General features: G+C 52.5%; 1 protein-coding gene across 1 annotated transcript in view; it reads left to right on the top strand.

Annotated features, from left to right (window-relative positions):
• The window catches only part of LOC132383702 (transmembrane protein 179B-like), a 43,186-nt gene extending 27,988 nt beyond the window's left edge, over positions 1-15,198 (top strand). The window contains exons 4-6 of the mRNA XM_059954893.1: positions 387-521; positions 4,925-5,003; positions 14,288-15,198. Of these exons, the coding sequence (XP_059810876.1) occupies positions 387-521; positions 4,925-5,003; positions 14,288-14,464 (391 nt within the window). The 3' untranslated portion in view covers positions 14,465-15,198. The remainder of the gene's footprint in view (positions 1-386; positions 522-4,924; positions 5,004-14,287) is intronic.
• The last annotated feature ends 3,228 nt before the right edge of the window (positions 15,199-18,426 follow it).

Below are 18,426 nucleotides of genomic sequence, written 5' to 3'. Positions count from 1 at the left end.
GGTGGGTGGGCCGAGCGGCCACTTTAAACCCCTGACCCCCGTGGGTGAGGGGGAGTTGACGAGACCGTGGAGGGAGCCAGCGGGGCGGTCAGTGATTGGGAGGAAATCTGTGGGCCGAACGGCCAGTCTCCCTGCTTCTTCAGGACAGGAAAGGAAGGGGAACCTCTCAGGCGCACCTCTTAAAATTGGTCAGAGTCCAGACGAAACGTCGGCTGTTTATCCTTCCCCCGTGAGGCCGCCTGACTGGCGGATTCCCCCCAGCAGTTTCTGTGTGCGGCGATACAGGGTAAACGGAAAAGTGTGCGCTCACCGGTCTGTGCGGGAGGGTGCCCGGGGAGACGGGAGGCTAGTCCGTGGTTTCTGAGACCTCTTCGGTTTCTGTCCAGGGGTTCGCGCTGGCTGAAGGCTTGCCTGGTGGTCTCCATCATCTTCCTCTTCCTCCTGCTGGTGTGCGGCTGCCTGATCAGAGTCGGCTTCAGCACCTTCTGCCAGTCCGTCGTCAAGGAGGCTCAAATCAAAAGGTAAGGCCGTCGAGGGGGATCTGGGAGGAAAGGGTAATTGACTGGGCTGCAGAGGGCCCGCTAGGAATCTGGGGTCTGCCCGGCCCAATGCCAAGTGAGGGGAACGCTGCCGGGGACCCTGTCTCCTAAAGCAGGTCCTGTATTGAGCGGAGCGGCCCGGGGCTGTGTGAGATCAGCCAGGGTGGATTGCCTGTCTCAATACCAGGCCGAGACGGTTGGCTGTCGTGTAGCCCAGGCGGCAGCCCTTCAGCAAGTGGGGCGACAGGGCCGTGGGGGCGGAGCCCCGGCCGACCCCTGCCCCACCTCAACAGATCGGCTGTTTGGCACACGGCGAGTCTATCTACACACGCTCACCACCAAACGAGGCGGCATTTCCCTGGGTGTAAAGCCCAGCAGTACACAGGATAACGAAGATTACACATTGATAAACAAACTGAAGCATTTAACTTAAATATCTTGAGGTACAAATCAGCGACACTTCGAATGCGATGTGGCAGGGAGTTCAGAAGCCTCGTGGCCTGAGGGAAGAAACTGTTTCCCGTCCTGACCGTTCCTGTCTTTATGCATCGGAGTCTCCTGCCCGATGGTCGGACGAGGTTGCTGGATGGACGGGTGGGATCCCGGATGTATATCCTTAATGTTTGCCAGCCCACAGGTGTGGCCCACGCATACAGTCCAACCCGCAACTCGCTAGTCCGAACCCGTACAGTACGTCTTTGGATGTGGGATAAAACGGGAGCACCCGTGGGAAACCGGCGCGGTCACGTACAAGCTCCTCGCAGGCAGCCGTGGGAATTGAACCAGGGTCAGTGCGATGGGGCGATTGTACTAACTGCCTCCCCTACCCCCCCCCCAACTGTGAATAGGTTTAGGAAGATTAGGGATTTGAGGAGCATCTGATGCTTGTACTCACTGGAGTTTAGAAGAACGAGGCGGGGGATCTCGTTGAAACCTACGGGATTCTGAAAGGTAAAGTGGACATGGAGAAGATGTTTCCAGGATCGGGGGAGTCTAGGACCAGGCGGCACATCCTCAGAATAGATGGATGTTTCTTCAGAACAGAGATGAGGAATTTCTTTAGCCAGAGGGTGGTGAATCCATTGCCACAGACGGCTGCAGAGGCCGAATCATTGGGAAGATTTAAAGCGGAGGTTGATACGTTCTTGATTAGTTATGGGGAGAGGGCAGGAGAATGGGGTCGAGAGGGATAGTAAATCAGCCATGTTGGAATGGCGGAACAGGCTCGATGGGCTGAATGGCCTAAATCTGCTCCTGTGTCTTAGGGTCTTATGGATTCCTGGAGCATTTGGCCTGGGGTGCTCCTGCCCCCTCCGGGGCAAGTGGCCATGTGGCTGTGGTGGCAGGAGGCGGGCACCTTTCACCAGAGCGACGTTGACCAGTCTCCAGAGTGACCGAACTTTATGGGATGTCCTAAGGTTGCCAGGGAGACCAGTGACCACTGCACTGTGGGAAGTATGGATGTTGCCTGGTCCAGAGGAGCTGGGTTATATTGAATAGGTTAGGACTTTATTCCTTGTAGAAGATCGAGGGGAGATTTGACAGAGGTATACAAAATTATGAGAGGGTAAATGCAAGCAGGCTTTTTCCTCTGAGGCTGGGTGGGGCTACAACCAGAGGTCATGGGTTAAGGGTGAAAGGGGAGAAGTTTGAGGGGGAACTTCTTCACTCAGAGTGTGTGGGATCGAACGAGCTCGATTTCAACGCCCAAGGGAAGCTTGGGCCGGTACGTGGAAGGAGGGTTCCCGTCCGGGATTAGGCAGAATAATGTCAGCACGGACTAGCTGGGCCTGTCTCTGCACTGTAGTGTTCTATGCCCCTGTGGCGTGGAAGGAACTTCAGAGGCCTGGGGCGTCACTGTTGAAACAATGGCATCTCGGAGAGTTGTGGGGGGGAGTGTTTACATCACAGGGCACCTCGGACAGTCAATACCATCAGAGCGGAGAGCGGCCCCGGTGAGACCAAACACTGTGCAGTATGAGAACAGGCCCTAACCCTAACCCTAACCCGGAGAGTGGCCCCGGTGAGACCAAACACAGTGCAGTACGGGAACAGGACCTAACCCTAACATTAACCCGGAGAGCGGCCCCGGTGAGACTGAACACAGTGCAGTACGAGAACAGGCCCTAACCCTAATGCAGCGGAGAACGGCCCCGGTGAGACTGAATACAGTGCAGTACGAGAACAGGCCCTAACCCTAATGCAGCAGAGAACGGCCCCGGTGAGACTGAATACAGTGCAGTATGAGAACAGGCCCTAACCCTAATGCAGCAGAGAACGGCCCCGGTGAGACTGAATACAGTGCAGTATGAGAACAGGCCCTAACCCTAATGCAGCAGAGAACGGCCCCGGTGAGACTGAACACAGTGCAGTACGAGAACAGGCCCTAACCCTAATGCAGCGGAGAACGGCCCCGGTGAGACTGAACGCAGTGCAGTACGAGAACAGGCCCTAACCCTAACACTAACCCGGAGAGCGGCCCCGGTGAGACTGAACACAGTGCAGTACGAGAACAGGCCCTAACCCTAACCCTAATCCTAATGCAGCGGAGAACGGCCCCGGTGAGACTGAACACAGCGCAGTACGAGAACAGGCCCTAACCCTAACCCTAACCCTAATCCTAATGCAGCGGAGAACGGCCCCGGTGAGACTGAACGCAGTGCAGTACGAGAACAGGCCCTAACCCTAACCCGGAGAGCGGCCCCGGTGAGACTGAACACAGTGCAGTACGAGAACAGGCCCTAACCCTAACCCTAATCCTAATGCAGCGGAGAACGGCCCCGGTGAGACTGAACGCAGTGCAGTACGAGAACAGGCCCTAACCCTAACCCGGAGAGCGGCCCCGGTGAGACTGAACACAGTGCAGTACGAGAACAGGCCCTAACCCTAACACTAACCCGGAGAGCGGCCCCGGTGAGACTGAACACAGTGCAGTACGAGAACAGGCCCTAACCCTAACCCTAATCCTAATCCTAATGCAGCGGAGAACGGCCCCGGTGAGACTGAACACAGCGCAGTACGAGAACAGGCCCTAACCCTAACCCTAACCCTAATCCTAATGCAGCGGAGAACGGCCCCGGTGAGACTGAACACAGCGCAGTACGAGAACAGGCCCTAACCCTAACCCTAACCCGGAGAGCGGCCCCGGTGAGACTGAACACAGTGCAGTACGAGAACAGGCCCTTTGGGTCGCAGCGTCAAGTTCAACTAAATCTATCCTTGCACGCGATTCGTCTCCCTCCTTTCCCTGCAAGCCCACGGCCCTGGCTAACGGCTTCTTCAATGCCACCACCGTATCTTCCCCACCCCAGCAGAACGTCCCATGCACCCAGCACTCTGTGCAAGTGTGTGTGTGTGGGGAGAGAATATCTTGCCTCACATCTTTAAATTCCCCCCACCCCACCTCAGATGCGCGCCCTCAAGTACTGGACACGTCTAGCGAAGTTCCCGCCGATTTGTGATGACCAGTGCGTGAAAATGTCCTCGAGCTGTGCAGTTTTCTGCCCGGTGACGACATCACGCGCGCTCCCAGTGTCTTCTTCGCTAAAAGCGGTACTAACAAGCCCGTTGCGAATCTGCAGAGACGTCATCGCAGACACCTCGTCGCCCGCGCCGGAAACGGAAGTGTGGCTGCGAGACGTTCTGCACGTGCCGCCAGGGTGGAGGGTGACGGCCTTTCCCTGCGCGGCTCAAATCCCTCTCGTGCGCAGGTGGCAAACCGGGAGGGGGCATTGCCTCGGGAAAAGACTTGACCATCTCCCCTCTCTGTGGCTCGGGAAGGGGGGGTTTTAAAACTTCTATCGGGTCGCCCCCACAGCCTCGAGTGAACAAAAGTCGGCCCAACCTGTCCCTTGTAGCTCAGGCCCTCTCTCATCCAGGCGGACCATGTCTGCACACGTCACACCCTTCCTGTAGCGGAGCGACCAGATCTTGACGTGGTGCTCTAAGCTCGGCCGAACCGGAGTGTTATACAACTGTAACTTGACTTCCTGACCCTCGTACCCAATGCCCTGACCACCACCATAAACCCTCCTTTCCACCATGTCGAGTTCCATTGTTTCTTTCATAGCGATATGGACTTGCACCAATCTATTAATGATGTTATCCCTCCTGCCATAAGGTACAGGAGCAGGATTGGGCCATTCGGCCCGTCGAGTCTGCCCTGCCATCCTATCATGACTGGTCCTGGATCCCACTCGACCCCACGCACCTGCCCTCTCGCCACATCCTTTGATGTCGGGAACGATCGGGAGGGCGGGGAGTGGGTAGCAGACAGCGGGTGAACTGGCCGATTACTGGGGGAGGGGGTGGGACCCCAACCCCAGCCCAGCGCGGTGAGGGCGGCCGTCATTCTCGAACTGACCGGGCGATCTCTTGTTCCACAGCTGCTCGGAGGCCGAGAAGGTGAAGTGGACACCCCCGTTCCATGGCACCAGCTTCAACCAGAACTTCAGTAGCGCCGAGGTGAGGCTTCGTCCCTGCGCGCCGCAGGGTAGTCTGGCCACAGGCGCCAGCGGGATTCCGCTTGTTGCGCCCTCCAATCAAAGGATGCTGATTATCAGAGGATGTATAAATTATGCAACCTCGAGATCTGTTTGCTTACAGGCAGCCGCAAGGCGAGAAACACGAAAGAGCCCGATTGTAGAAATAAAGGCCAACCCCTAACAGAGAGAGAGAGAAAAAAACAAATCACGCAGACACCAGAAGCGAGCGACAGCTTTCCCAACCAAACCGAATTCCCGGAGCGGGCCCAAAGCCTCGTGTTCAGTTCATCGTATTGGGGGGGGGGGGCAAATCGCACGAAGCAGCAGTCTCACAGCCTCCCCACTGCGGGCAGAGGAGCCCCCCCCCCCCCGCCCAGTCTATCTGGTTTGCCCTTTAAATGGCGGATCGTGCCTCACACTAGGACCTAGGCTCTGCGAATCACTCCGGGTCTGGAACACACCACCATGGTTCGCTTTGGGCCTCGGTTTCAGCAGCCGGCGAAGCTGCTCTCGAGCTCTTCAAATCGGCTCAGTGCTTAGAGTGGTCCACTGTCACACCCCCTTCTTCCTGCCACCCCTAACCCCCTTACCTATCGATCCCTTTGCTTTAAATACACCCTGAAGTAACATGGCAGGATCAGCGCTGAAGAAATTGCGCCTCATCTCAGTTCGAAAGGGATATTCAGAGGCCGCATCGATCCCTCAGATCCAAGTCTCAGGCCTCCCACCCCTATCTTCCTCTCTGTCCCCTGCACATCCTTTCATAAGAACACAAGAAACGGGAGCAGGAGTCGGCCATCTGGCCCGTCGAGCCTGCCCCCCCCGTTCAATAAGATCATGGCTGATCTGGCCACGGACTCATCTCCACTTACCCCCCTTTTCCCCATCACCCTCAATTCCCCTACTCTGCAAAAATCTATCCAACCCTGTCTTAAATATATTTACTGAGGCAGCCTCCACTGCTTCATTGGGCAGAGAATTCCACAGATTCACCACTCTCTGGGAAAAGCAGTTCCTCCTCATCTCCGTCCTCAATCTACTCCCCCGAATCTTGAGGCTCTGTCCCCTCGTTCTAGTCTCATCTACCAGTGGACACAACTTTCCTGCCTCTATCTTATCTATCCTTTTCATAATTTTATGTTTCTATAAGATCTCCTCTCATCCTTCTGAATTCCAGTGAGTACAGTCCCAGGCAACTCAATCTCTCCTCATAGGTTAACCCCTCATCTCTGGAATCAACCTGGTGAACCTCCTCTGCACCGCCTCCAAAGCTCTGATTAACAACTTCCTCTCCACAGCGAGTTCTGGGCCCTTTGCGGTCCGCTCCCCTCTCCCCCCCAGTCTTGCACCATGCGCCAGTGGGAGGGTGTCCCCTGTGTAAGCCAGCCCAATTCGAACACAGCTCTGAGGAGAATGGAACCTTGATTTCGGGAGTGGGGCCTATGAGAACAGGCTGAGCCAGCGAGGGCTTTTCTCTCTGGAGCGGAGAAGGATGAGAGGTGTACAAGATGATGAGAGGCGTAGACTGGGGGGGGGGGGGCCAGAGCAGGGGCACAGTTTTCAGGTTATTGGAGGAAGGTTGTCATAGCCAGGGTGGTAGTAGGGATAAAGTGCTCCAACAGCGTGCCTCTCTAACAGCCTCTGACAACCAAGTCCAACTCTCGGCCTTCACGTGTGGCTTGGCTACTAGGCCCGGCGGGACCATTTCTACTGACAGGAGAAGGGCAAGGCGGGCCACTGGTGCCTCAAAACCTGCTTCGGGCAGGTGGGGCCTGTTGGCCTTGGACGGCAGCTCAGCTTGGAGAAGGAAATCTCTGATTCTAAACCTCCGCTGCCTTGTGGCCACACCCAACTGTGGGAAAGGCTTCGGGAGTAAACCCCGAGGAAGAAATCCGGAGCCGGGGTCCCTAAGGCAGTTTGATGCTGTTTCCAACTTCACTCTGGAAACCTCTGCGACGACACCGATGCCAAGCTGTATTGGCACTTGCCCACATTGGGGGTGAGCCCCGATTTCGCTCGCTCTCTGCGACGGCCGCTCCTCTCTCTAGTGCGCCGGAGCCTTCCGCTGTTCCGTTATCCGGTCAACCTAAGCATCCGCTCAGATGGGCGGAAGAGGCAGGGTGTCGGGATCCGGGGCGAGAGCCGATCCCACCCGATCTCCACGGCGCTGAGGCCACGAAGACCGACCCGGCTGCTGTGCTCAATGCCTGACGAGTGAGGCTTCGGGCCTACTCCGGAGTCCGGATCTGAGGACTCCTTTCGGTTCGGAATGCTGTTGTTCGCTCCAGTTCTTTACACCATTTGTTTTTTCTTTTCTTTCTCTTGTGTGTCGGAGGTTTGTCTTTTTATTTTTACTCATTTTTTTTGCTTTATTTGCTTCAATTTTTTGCTTTAATCCCACCTCTCCCGGAAGTTCTGGGAGTCTCATGCATATCGATAGCGGCTCCCTGACACCCGCAAGTTATATACAATATTCCGGAAATCGATTTGTTTTATATATATATAGAGAGAGAGATGGCAAGAGCATTCCCGAAAAAGAAAATATAAAATGTATTACACCCCAGACTACACTAAAGTGCATCCCTGCCTAATAGGGGTCAAAAATAATTACCGTGTTGCTCACTGCGCTGTTTGCAACAGTGACTTTTCTATTGCCCCCGTGGTGGGTTAAAATGTAAAAGACATGTTGAGGTGAGTTTAACATGAGTCAGTCATTCATTAGCATAGCTAACGTTATTTAAACTAGCTGGCTGGCCGCTAAGGAGCGACTCTCTTGCAGGCATCCCCCCTCTCCCGGGAGTCTCCTACAAATCGATGGTGCTACCGTATCCCTGAGATGAGTTATTTGCCGGGTGGGATGTCTGAATCGGGTTCTTTCGGGCTTTTTGCTTTGTGACCTGCTGTGAGCGAGCACCTGTCAAGCTTGTGAAAACGTACTGGCAGAAGGCTGGGTCAGATGTGATCCTATTGAATGGTGGGGCAGACTCAAGGGGCTGGTTAGCTGACTTCTCCCTCTGGTTCTGAAGTTCTTATCTTATCCTTTATTTACGTAGAGACAGCCCAATCTGCTCCTGCTGACCTGCCTGAGCTAGTCCCTCATTTGACCCACGTGTGTCTAAAATCTTCCTATCCACGTAGCTGTCCAAACCACTTTTAACCACTGACCCCAAAACGTCCTCTGGCAGCTTGTTCCACATGCCCACCGCCCTCTGTGTGGGGGAGAAAATTGTCCCTTTAAACCCTTCCCCTTTCACCTTTAACCTATGCCCTCCAGTTTGATATCTCCCCCAGCATCTGCACCTCTGCCCCTCGGCCCCCATCACTCCGGGGAGAGCCTATCCAGTCCTACAGGCCTGGAGTTCGTCCCGTATCCCCGATCCTTCCCCCTGTCTGTGCAATTCCCCCCCTTCCTGGGGTAAAGTTCAGAAGGAATCCAGCCTCACAGAATGAAAGCAGCTTCTTCTAGGGCTAAGTCCAGCAGAAACGAGTCAATAACGACAGCACCAAATTCCTCCCACGCCCCAGAGGCGATTTACAAACAGGGAAGAGTCTGCTTGTTGTAAACACAGGAGATTTGGCAGATGCTGGAAATCCAGAGTAACGCGCACACAGTGCTAGAGGAACTCGGCTGGTTGGGCAGCATCTATGGAGGGAGGTCAACAGTCGACTTTAATTAGTAGGCGTAGGGCGGCCTACATCTCCCTCACAAAGCCTTCCCTGTGAGCGGGCACAGCCACGAGGCAGTGGAGGCCTGAGATGGGAATTTTCCTTCCAGATGAGCTGCCAGCCATGGCTGACGAGCCCATCTACCTGGAGCAACAGTAGGCCGCCTTCGCCCCCTTCTCCTGTCAGTAGAAACGGTTCCGCCAGGCTTAGCAGCAAAGCCACACGTGAAGGCCGGGAGCTGGACTGGGTTGTCAGAGGCTGTTTGAGGCGCACGCCATTGGGAGCGTTTAATAGGCAGTGGGGGCTCGTCCCCATTATCACCCCTGGCTAGGGCAACCCTAAAGAACCTGGTCCCCTTACACCTAGGATATTATGGTCAATTCAGTTCTGGTCTCTCTACACCTGGGCTATTGTGGACAGTTCTGGTCTCCATAACCATATAATAATTACAGCACGGAAACAGGCCTTCGTGCCGAACGCTTACTCTCTCCTCGTTCCACCGACCTGCACTCAGCCCACAACCCTCCATTCCTTTCCTGTCCATATACCTATCCAACTTTACTTTAAATATCAAACCTGCCTCTACCACTTCTACTGGAAGCTCATTCCACACAGCTACCACTCTCTGAGTAAAGAAGTTCCCCCTCGTGTTACCCCTAAACTTCTGCTCCCAACTCTCAACTCTTGTCGCCTTGTTTGACTCTCCCCTGCTCTCAATGGAAAAAGCCTATCCACGTCAACTCTATCTATCCCCCTCATAATTTTAAATACCTCTATCAAGTCCCCCCTCAACCTTCTACGCTCCAAAGAATAAAGACCTAACTTGTCCAGCCTTTCTCTGTAACTTAGGTGCTGAAACCCAGGTAACATTCTAGTAAATACTCTCTGTATTCTCTCTACTTTGTTGATATCTTTCCTATTATTCGGTGACCAGAACTGTACACAATACTCCAAATTCGGCCTCACCAATGCCTTGTACAATTTTAACATTACATCCCAACTCCTATACTCAATGCTCTGATTTATAAAAGCTTTCTTCACCATCCTATCCACATCAGATTCCACCTTCAGGGAACTATGCACCATTATTCCTAGATCACTCTGTTCTACTGCATTCTTCATTGCCCTACCATTTACCATGTATGTCCTATTTTGATTAATCCTACCAAAATGTAGCTCCTCACACTTCTCAGCATTAAACTCCACCTGTCATCGCACAGCCCACTATTCTAACTGGCCTAAATCTCTCTTCAAACTTTGAAAACCTGCTTCATTATCCAGAAGGCCACCTATCTTAGTATCATCTGCATAATTACTAATTCAATTTACCACCCCATCATCCAGATCATTAATGTATATGACAAACAGCATTGGACCCAGTACAGATCCCTGAGGCACACCACTAGTCACTGGGCTCCAACCTGACAAACAGTCTCTACACCGACTCTCTGGCATCTCCCATCCGGCCAATGTTGAATCCATTTTACTACTCTAATATTAATACCTAACGATTGAACCTTCCTAACTAACCTTCCGTGCGGAACCTTGTCAAAGGCCTTACTGAAGTCCATATAGACAACATCCACTGCTTTACCCTCGTCAACTTTCCTCGTAACCTCTTCAAAAAAAATTCAATAAGATTTGTCAAACATGACCTTCCACGCATAAATCCATGTTGACTGTTCCTAATCAGACCGTGTCTATCCAGATAATTATATATATACTATCTCTAAGAATACTTTCCATTAATTTACCCACCACTGACATCAAACTGACAGGCCGATAATTGCTAGGTTTACCCTGAGAACCTTTTTAAACAATGGAACCACATGAGCAATACGGCAATCCTCCGGCACCATCCCCATTTCTAATGACATCTGAAATATTTCCGTCAGAGCCCCTGCTATTTCTACACTAACCTCCCTCAAGGTCCTTGGGGAATATCCTGTCAGGACCCGGAGATTTATCCACTTTTATATTCCTTAAAGCTCCAGTACTTCCTCCTCTTTAATCGTCATAGTTTCCATAACTTCCCTACTTGTTTCCCTTACCTTACACAATTCAATATCCTTCTCTTTAGTGAATACCGAAGAAAAGAAATTGTTCAAAATCTCCCCCATCTCTTTCAGCTCCACACATAGCTGACCACTCTGATTCTCTAAGGGACCAATTTTATCCCTCACTATTCTTTTGCTATTAATATAACTGTAGAAACCCTTTGGATTTATTTTCACCTTACTTGCCAAAGCAATATCGTATCTTCTTTTAGCTTTTCTAATTTCTTTCTTAAGATTCTTTTTACATTCTTTATATTCCTTGAACACCTCATTTACTCCATTTATATTATTTTATATTTTATATTTATTGTAGATATCTCTCTTTTTCTGAACCAAGTTTCCAATATCCCTTGAAAACCATGGCTCTCTCAAACTTTTAACCTTTCCTTTCAACCGAACAGGAACATAAAGATTCTGTATCCTCAAAATTTCACCTTTAAATGACCTCCATTTCTCTATTACATCCTTCCCATAAAACAAATTGTCCCAATCCACTCCTTCTAAATCCTTTCACATCTCCTCAAAGTTAGCCTTTCTCCAATCAAAAATCTGAACCATGGGTCCAGTCCTGTCCTTCTCCTTAGTTATATTGAAACTAATGGCATTGTGATCACTGGACCCGAAGTGCTCCCCAACCCATCCCTCTGTCACCTGACCTATCTCATTCCCTAACAGAACACTGCCCCTTCTCTAGTTGGTACCTCTATGTATTGCTGCAAAAAACTACCCTGCACACATTTTACAAACTCCAAACCATCCATCCCTTTTACAGTGTGGGCTTCCCAGTCTATGTGTGGAAAATTAAAATCTCCCACAATCACAACCTTGTGCTTACTACAAATATTTGCTATCTCCTTACAAATTTGTTCCTCCAATTCTCACTCCCCATTAGGTGGTCTATAATACTCCCCTATGTGTTTCTACACCTTTCCCATTCCTCAATTCCACCCAAATAGCCTCCCTAGACGAGCCCTCTAATCTGTCCTGCCAGAGCACAGCTGTAATATTTTCTCTGACAAGCAACACAACACCACCCCCACTTGTCCCTCCGATTCTATCAGACCTGAAGCAACGAAATCCAGAAATATTTAGTTGCCATTCACACCCCTCCTCAACCATATTTCACTAATAGCTACAACGTCATATTTCCAGGTATCAATCCGTGCTCTAAGCTCAACCACCTTTCCTACAATGCTCCTAGCATTAAAATAAATGTATTTAAGAAATTCGCCACCTCTTACTCTCTGCTTATCTCTAACAGTGCAAACATCTTTACTATCTTTTTTTTCTTCCTTCTCCCATACATCTGTTCCTACACTCTGGTTCCCCTCCCCCCTTGTATGTAGTTTAAATCCACTGGAGCCTCTCCAGCAAACCTACCTGCAAGAATATTTGTCTCCCTCCAGTTCAGATGTAAACCATCCCACCGGAACAGGTCCCACCTTCCCACCTGCCCAATTATCTATAAGTCTGAAGCCTTCCCCCCTGCACAATCTTTTCAGCTACATGTTGATCTGCACTATCTTACTATTTCTAAACCCACCTGCACGTGGCACTGGTAGCAATCCTGAGATTGCTATCCTGGAGGTCCTGTCCTTTAACTTGGCACCTAACTCCCTAAACCCACCTTTCAGGACCTCCTCACTCTTCCTACCCACGTCATTGGCCCCTACATGGACCACGACATCCGGCTGCTCACCCTCCCTCTTGAGAATACTGAGAACTCGATCCGAGATATCGCGGGCCCTGGCGCCAGAGAGGCAACAGACCATCCGGGTTTCTCGATCTCTTCCTCAGAACCTCTTATCTGTCCCCCTAACTATCAAATTCTTGATCACGATTGCTCTCCACTTTTCCCTCCTTCCCTTCTGAGCTGAGGGTCCAGTCTCAGTGCCAGAGACGCAACCACTGCTTGTCCCTGGTAGGTCGTCCCCACCAACAGTATCCAAAACGGTATACTTATTATTGATGGGAACGGCCACAGGGGTGCTCTGCTCATTCTGTCTAATCCCCTTCCCTCTACTGACAGTCACCCAGCTCCTGTCTCCTGACTCCTAGGGGTGACTATCTCCCTGAAACTCCTGTCTATTTCTACCTCTGCCTCCTGAATGATCCGAAGTTCATCCAGCTCCAGCTCCAGTTCCCTATCTCGGTTTGTCAGGAGCTGCAGCCGGATGCACCTTTTGTAGGTGTAGTCAAGAGGGATAATTGTGCTCACCCTGACTTCCCACATACTGCAAATGGAGCACTCGACTGCCCTAACTGCTGCCTCCATTACCTACTCTGAAGGTTATCAAATCAATTAAAGCAATTTACCCGGCCTTACCTCACTTGCAGCAAGCTCGTCCTCAGCCTCTTGAGCCAAATCCTTCCTACTCTGTCTCCCCTACTCCATCGCCCGCTCCGTTAATCTGCTCGCTTTTTTAATTCTCCTGCTGCCTCACGGGCTGACTTTCTCACGCTTGCGCAGTCGTTCCCTGTTCAAACGGCCGAAGAAATGACCTCTACACCTGTGGTATTGTAGACAGTTCAGTTCTGGTCTCTCACCCCTATCAACTTGGAGGGAACTGTGGACAAGGACCTTAGAATCTCTTTGCTCCTTCACACTATTGTGAATCCTACCATGGAGCCAAGAGGCAATGTCACAACTTTACAGGACCCTGGTCAGACCCCACTTGGAGTACTGTGCTCAGTTCTGGTCGCCTCACTACAGGAAGGATGTGGAAACCATAGAAAGGGTGCAGAGGGGATTTACAAGCATGTTACCTGGATTGGGGAGCATGCCTTATGAGAATAGGTTGAGTGAACTCGGCCTTTTCCCCTTGGAGCGACGGAGGATGAGAGGTGACCTGATAGAGGTGTACAAGATGATGAGAGGCATTGATCGTGTGGATAGTCAGAGGCTTTTTCCCGGGGCTGAAATGGTTGCCACAAGAGGGCATGGGTTTAAGGTGCTGGGGAGTAGGTACAGAGATGTTAGGGTAAGTTTCTTATGCAGAGAGTGGTGGGTGTGTGGAATGGGCTGCCGGCAACAGTGGTGGAGGCGGATACGATAGGGACTCCTGGACAGGTACATGGAGCTCAGAAAAATAGAGGACTATGGGTAACCCTAGATAATTTCTAAGGACAGGACATGTTGGGCACAGCTTTGTGGGCTGAAGGGCCTGTATTGTGCTGTAGGGTTTCTGTTTGAGTTTACTCTGTACTCTGCCTTCAAATTTGACCTTGCAAATGGAACCACTTCAGTTTTCCTGGTCGAAATCCGTCTGTCACTGCTCAGCCCAGCTCCACACCCCGATGCTCTGTTGTCCACAACTCGAACCTCTGTGGCACCTACGGACCACCCTTCCACTTTAAAAACACACACACAGGTCACGAGGGCAGGGCAGGCAGGTTGTGAGGGAGATTAAGTGTGTGAATGAGCCTCCACCCCTCCTGCGCTCGATCAGGAAGTTGGCATTTCGAGTCCGCTGTTAATGCGGGAGATGGGGGGGGGGGGGTGACCCCTGCCCACTGACAAGGCTGATTCCTCTCCCCACAGACTGCCACCTGGGTGAACTTCTTCCTCTGGGTTGTCATCCTCAGCCTGCTGGCCGTCCAGTGGAGGAAGGGCAGCAGCATCCGGCTGCTGTCCGGCACCGATCCCGAGTGGAGCACGGAAGCTTCGGGCCCGGTGTCTGAGACGGAACGCCTGATCGCCTCCCAGCCCAGGCCGTGAGGGCCGGCGGGAGAGGGGGCTCCGTCGTCGGCTGGCTGGCAGACGGGCGAGCCCTGAGGGGCCCGAACTACTGACAGATGGGCGGGAGGGGAACTGGGGTCGCAGTCAGCTTGTGTGGGCTGTGTGTGTGAGATCGACTGGGCCTCGGTACTGTGAACAAATCACCCACTGTCTGTCTAATCCTGTGTCCCCTTCACTGCCCTGTACTCTCTACAAGTCCAACACTGTGTGTGTGTGTGTGTGGGGCTGTCCACAGAGGCCTAAATCGTTGGCCTGCCGAGGTCTGAATCTGTCCGATCGAATGCACGGGCCTGGGATACTTTTGTCTCTGTTTGGCATTCAGTGTCTGAAACCGTCTGGCAGGGATGTGTTGTGTCTGCGGAACGGAGAGTCTATCTTTGCCTTTTTGGAAGTGCCTGGTGTGTGTGTGTGTGTGTGTGTCCAGGCATTTTTTGTATGTGAAACTGTTGGGGTCACTCTGACTGAATGTTTTCGCCGCACACGTTTATATTCCACGCAGTCCGATTTAGTTCCGCTGAGGCGTCGCACGGTGCAAATGCATTTGGGGAGAGGCAGGCCTGGGCTGAGACAGGGGTTCGGGTACTTCATGCTGGAGAAAGCTTCCCACATTTAAAGGGGAGGGGGGTAGTGACCGAGAGGTGATTTGGAATCACCGGGGGGACCCGGCTCATCTCCTTTATCCCCCTGAAGTGAACCGATGGTACACAGGAACCCAGCGGGGGCAGGGCGAGAGAGACTGTGATAACTGGTCTCTCTGCGTCAGCCAGCTCCCACACAATGGGAGCAGGACGGTGGAGGGAGGGCCTCCGCAGGTAGGAGGATTACGAGCCGCTGGGTGGGGGTCGGGGCATGGGTCCTGGCATGTAGGCCGGCGAGGAGGCGGTACCGAGCCACGCATCTTGGTCTGGTATAAAAGCAATTTCGGCTACCAGGCACCAGTTCTGCCCCGTTCGCCCAGCACAAATGCCCCATCTCACTTGGCAGGCCCTTGTGGGAGACCACCTGCCCTTGTCTCTGAACACCTCCCAACCCCAGCAAGGTCCCACTCCCCTATCACCAAGGGAGGGGAGGATTGGCTGCTCGTGCTTCTTCACAGACCCCGAATCAGGGAGCTGGAAAGGAGAGAGAACCCATGGAGATCGACAATCTGAACCTTCTTTAGGTCATCGGAAATTTTGACGCAATTGCAATCTTTAATGTACAAATCAATTACTGTGTGTGAGAATAAAGATTTATTTGTGACGGTAACTCGTTGTGCTGGCGCGTGGCCTAGTGGGCAGACTAGTAACCTGAAGGTCACTGGTTCGAGCCTCAGCTGAGGCAGCGTGTTGTGTCCTTGAGCAAGGCACTTAACCACACGTTGCTCTGCGACAGCACCGGTGCCAAGCTGCTTGGGTCCCAGTGCCCTTCCCTTGGACAACATCAGTGGCGTGGAGAGGGGAGACTTGCAGCTTGGGCAACTGCCGGTCTCCCATCCAACCCTGCCCAGGCCTGTGCCCTGGAAACTCCAGGCGCAGATCTGTGGACTCTCGAGACCGATAATAGGAGCATAAGACATAGGAGCAGAACGTTTGATCACGGCTGGTTTATTAACCTCCACAACCCCATCCTCCCCGTTGCCCTCGTTGACTTGCTTGTGAACCAAGGCCTTTAAATACACCCACAGCAATGAACTGGCTGAAGAAATTCCTCCTCATCTCCGTTCCAAGTTGACATCCTTTGATTCAGAGGCTGAGCCCTCTGGTCCTGGAAACACCTTCTCCACGTCCACTCTATCTCGGCCTTTCAATATTCAATAGGTTTCAATGAGATTCGCCCATCCAATGCTGCTCACACGTTAACCCTTACTTTCTCGGGATCATTTTCGCGAGCCTCCTCTGGAACTCCCCACCCCTGATGCCAACATGCTTCCTGGGAGAAGCTGGTTCATGGGTTCAGGCAGTGGGCAGCTGAGGCCTCTGCCCAAGCCGGTTTCAGCCACCTCTCCGGGACATCTCAAATGTCCTCTTTCTTTAAGAATCGTGGTTTCCCTTCTGCCGTAATCAATGATACCCTCACCCCATCTTCCCGTCACCACAACAGGGACCGAATTCCCCTTGTCCTCACCTACCACCACACCAGCCTCCGAATCCAGCATATTATCCTCCGCATTTCCACCACCTTCAACAGGACCCCACCACTCAGCACATCTTTCCCTCGCTACCCCTCTCCACTTTTCACAGGGATCATTCCCTCCACCATTCCCTGGCCCACCTTATCCCTACAAACATAAGTGCTACACCTGTCCCTACACCTCCTCTTTTACCACCATTCAGGGCCCCAAACCAGTGAGGCAACACTTCACTTGTGAATCTGTTTGGGTAATCTATTGCATCCGCTGCTCCCGGTGCAGCCTCCTCTACAGCGGCGAGGCCCGACGCAGATTGGGGGATCACTTCGTCCAGCATCTCCACTCCGTCCGCCACAACAGACAGGATCTCCTGGTTGCCACCCACTTCAACTCTGCTTCACATTCCCATTCGGATATGTCCATACATGGCCTCCTCTACTGCTATGATGAGGCCAAACTCAGGTTGGAGGAACAACACCTCATATACCGTCTGGGTAGTCTCCAGCCCCTTGGTATGAACATCGAATTCTCCAACTTCTGGTAAACCCCTCCCTCTCCCTTCCCCCATCCCACTTTCACTCTGCCTCCTCTTCTAGCTGCCTATCACCTCTCTCATGATTCTGCCTTCTACTACCCATAGTGCTTTCCCCTTACATTCCTTCTTCACCTATCCCCTCCCCACCCCTTGATCTTTCCTCTGATTGGTTTTCCACCCTCCCCCCCACCTTCTTTACAGGGCCCCTGCCCCCTCCCTCTTCAGTCCTGAAGAAGGGTCTCGGCCCGAAACGTTGACTGTTCATCTCCAGTGTTATATCTGTGCCCAGCTGTACCTGTTATCTGTGGGGATTTCTGAGAACCATGGGCTTTAAAAGTGTATTTTAATTAAAACGATTATTGTATAGCATTTTGTTGGTAAAAGGGATGCAGAGCACAGAATATCCAAAGCCTGAAGGGCAGATAGCAGAAGCCACTCTTACAACACGGACCACGGCTAGCTGGAACCAGTGTTCACGTTCTGAGGTCTTACCCCCCATCTGCCTCGACAACCTGTCCACAATCTGTTCTGGCACTCTGGTTCCCATCCCCCTGTCACTCGAGTTTAAACCCCACCGTGCAGCATTAGCAAACCTGCCCGCTGGGATACCAGCCCCCCTCAGGTGCAAACTGTCCCATCCCACCTTCCCTGGAAGGGAGCCCAATGATCTAAAAATCTCATGCCCTCCTTCCTGCACCAACTCCTTAGCCGTGTATCTTCCTCGTTCTGGCCTCTGGCACGAGTAGCCACCCTGAGATCGTAACCCTGGAGTTTCTGCCCATTCACTTTGCCCCTAACTCCCTCTGCAGAACCTCATCACTTGCCCTACTCATTTCATTGGTACCTACATAGACCGCGACCTCCCACTCCAGAATGCCGAGGATTTGATCCAAGATACCCCAGAGGTAACATACCGCCAGGGAATCTCACTCTCGGCCACAGAACCTCCAGTCCGTTCCCCTATCACTGCACCGTGCCTCCTCCCACCCCCTTCCCTTCTGAATCAGAGACCTGTGATTTTCCTTGTTAGGTCACCCCCCCAACCCCCGGACAATACCTGTTGTCGAGGGGAATGGCCACAGGGTTACTCTCCACTGGCTCCCTAACCCCTTTCTACTTCCTGACTGGCACCCGGTCTCCCGTGTCCTGCACCTTGGGTGTAACTGCCTCTCTATATACCCTACCTATCACCCCCTCAGCCACCAGAATGATCCGGAGCTCATCCAGCTCCAACCTCGCACGGATTGTTAGAAGCTGCGGCCGGAGGCGCTTCTCGCAGTTGTAGCCGCCAGGGAC

The sequence above is a fragment of the Hypanus sabinus genome, chromosome 31 (assembly GCF_030144855.1).
Source record: "Hypanus sabinus isolate sHypSab1 chromosome 31, sHypSab1.hap1, whole genome shotgun sequence".
NCBI classification, from domain to species: Eukaryota; Metazoa; Chordata; class Chondrichthyes; order Myliobatiformes; family Dasyatidae; genus Hypanus; species Hypanus sabinus.
This window is presented reverse-complemented; position numbering and strand designations above follow the sequence as displayed.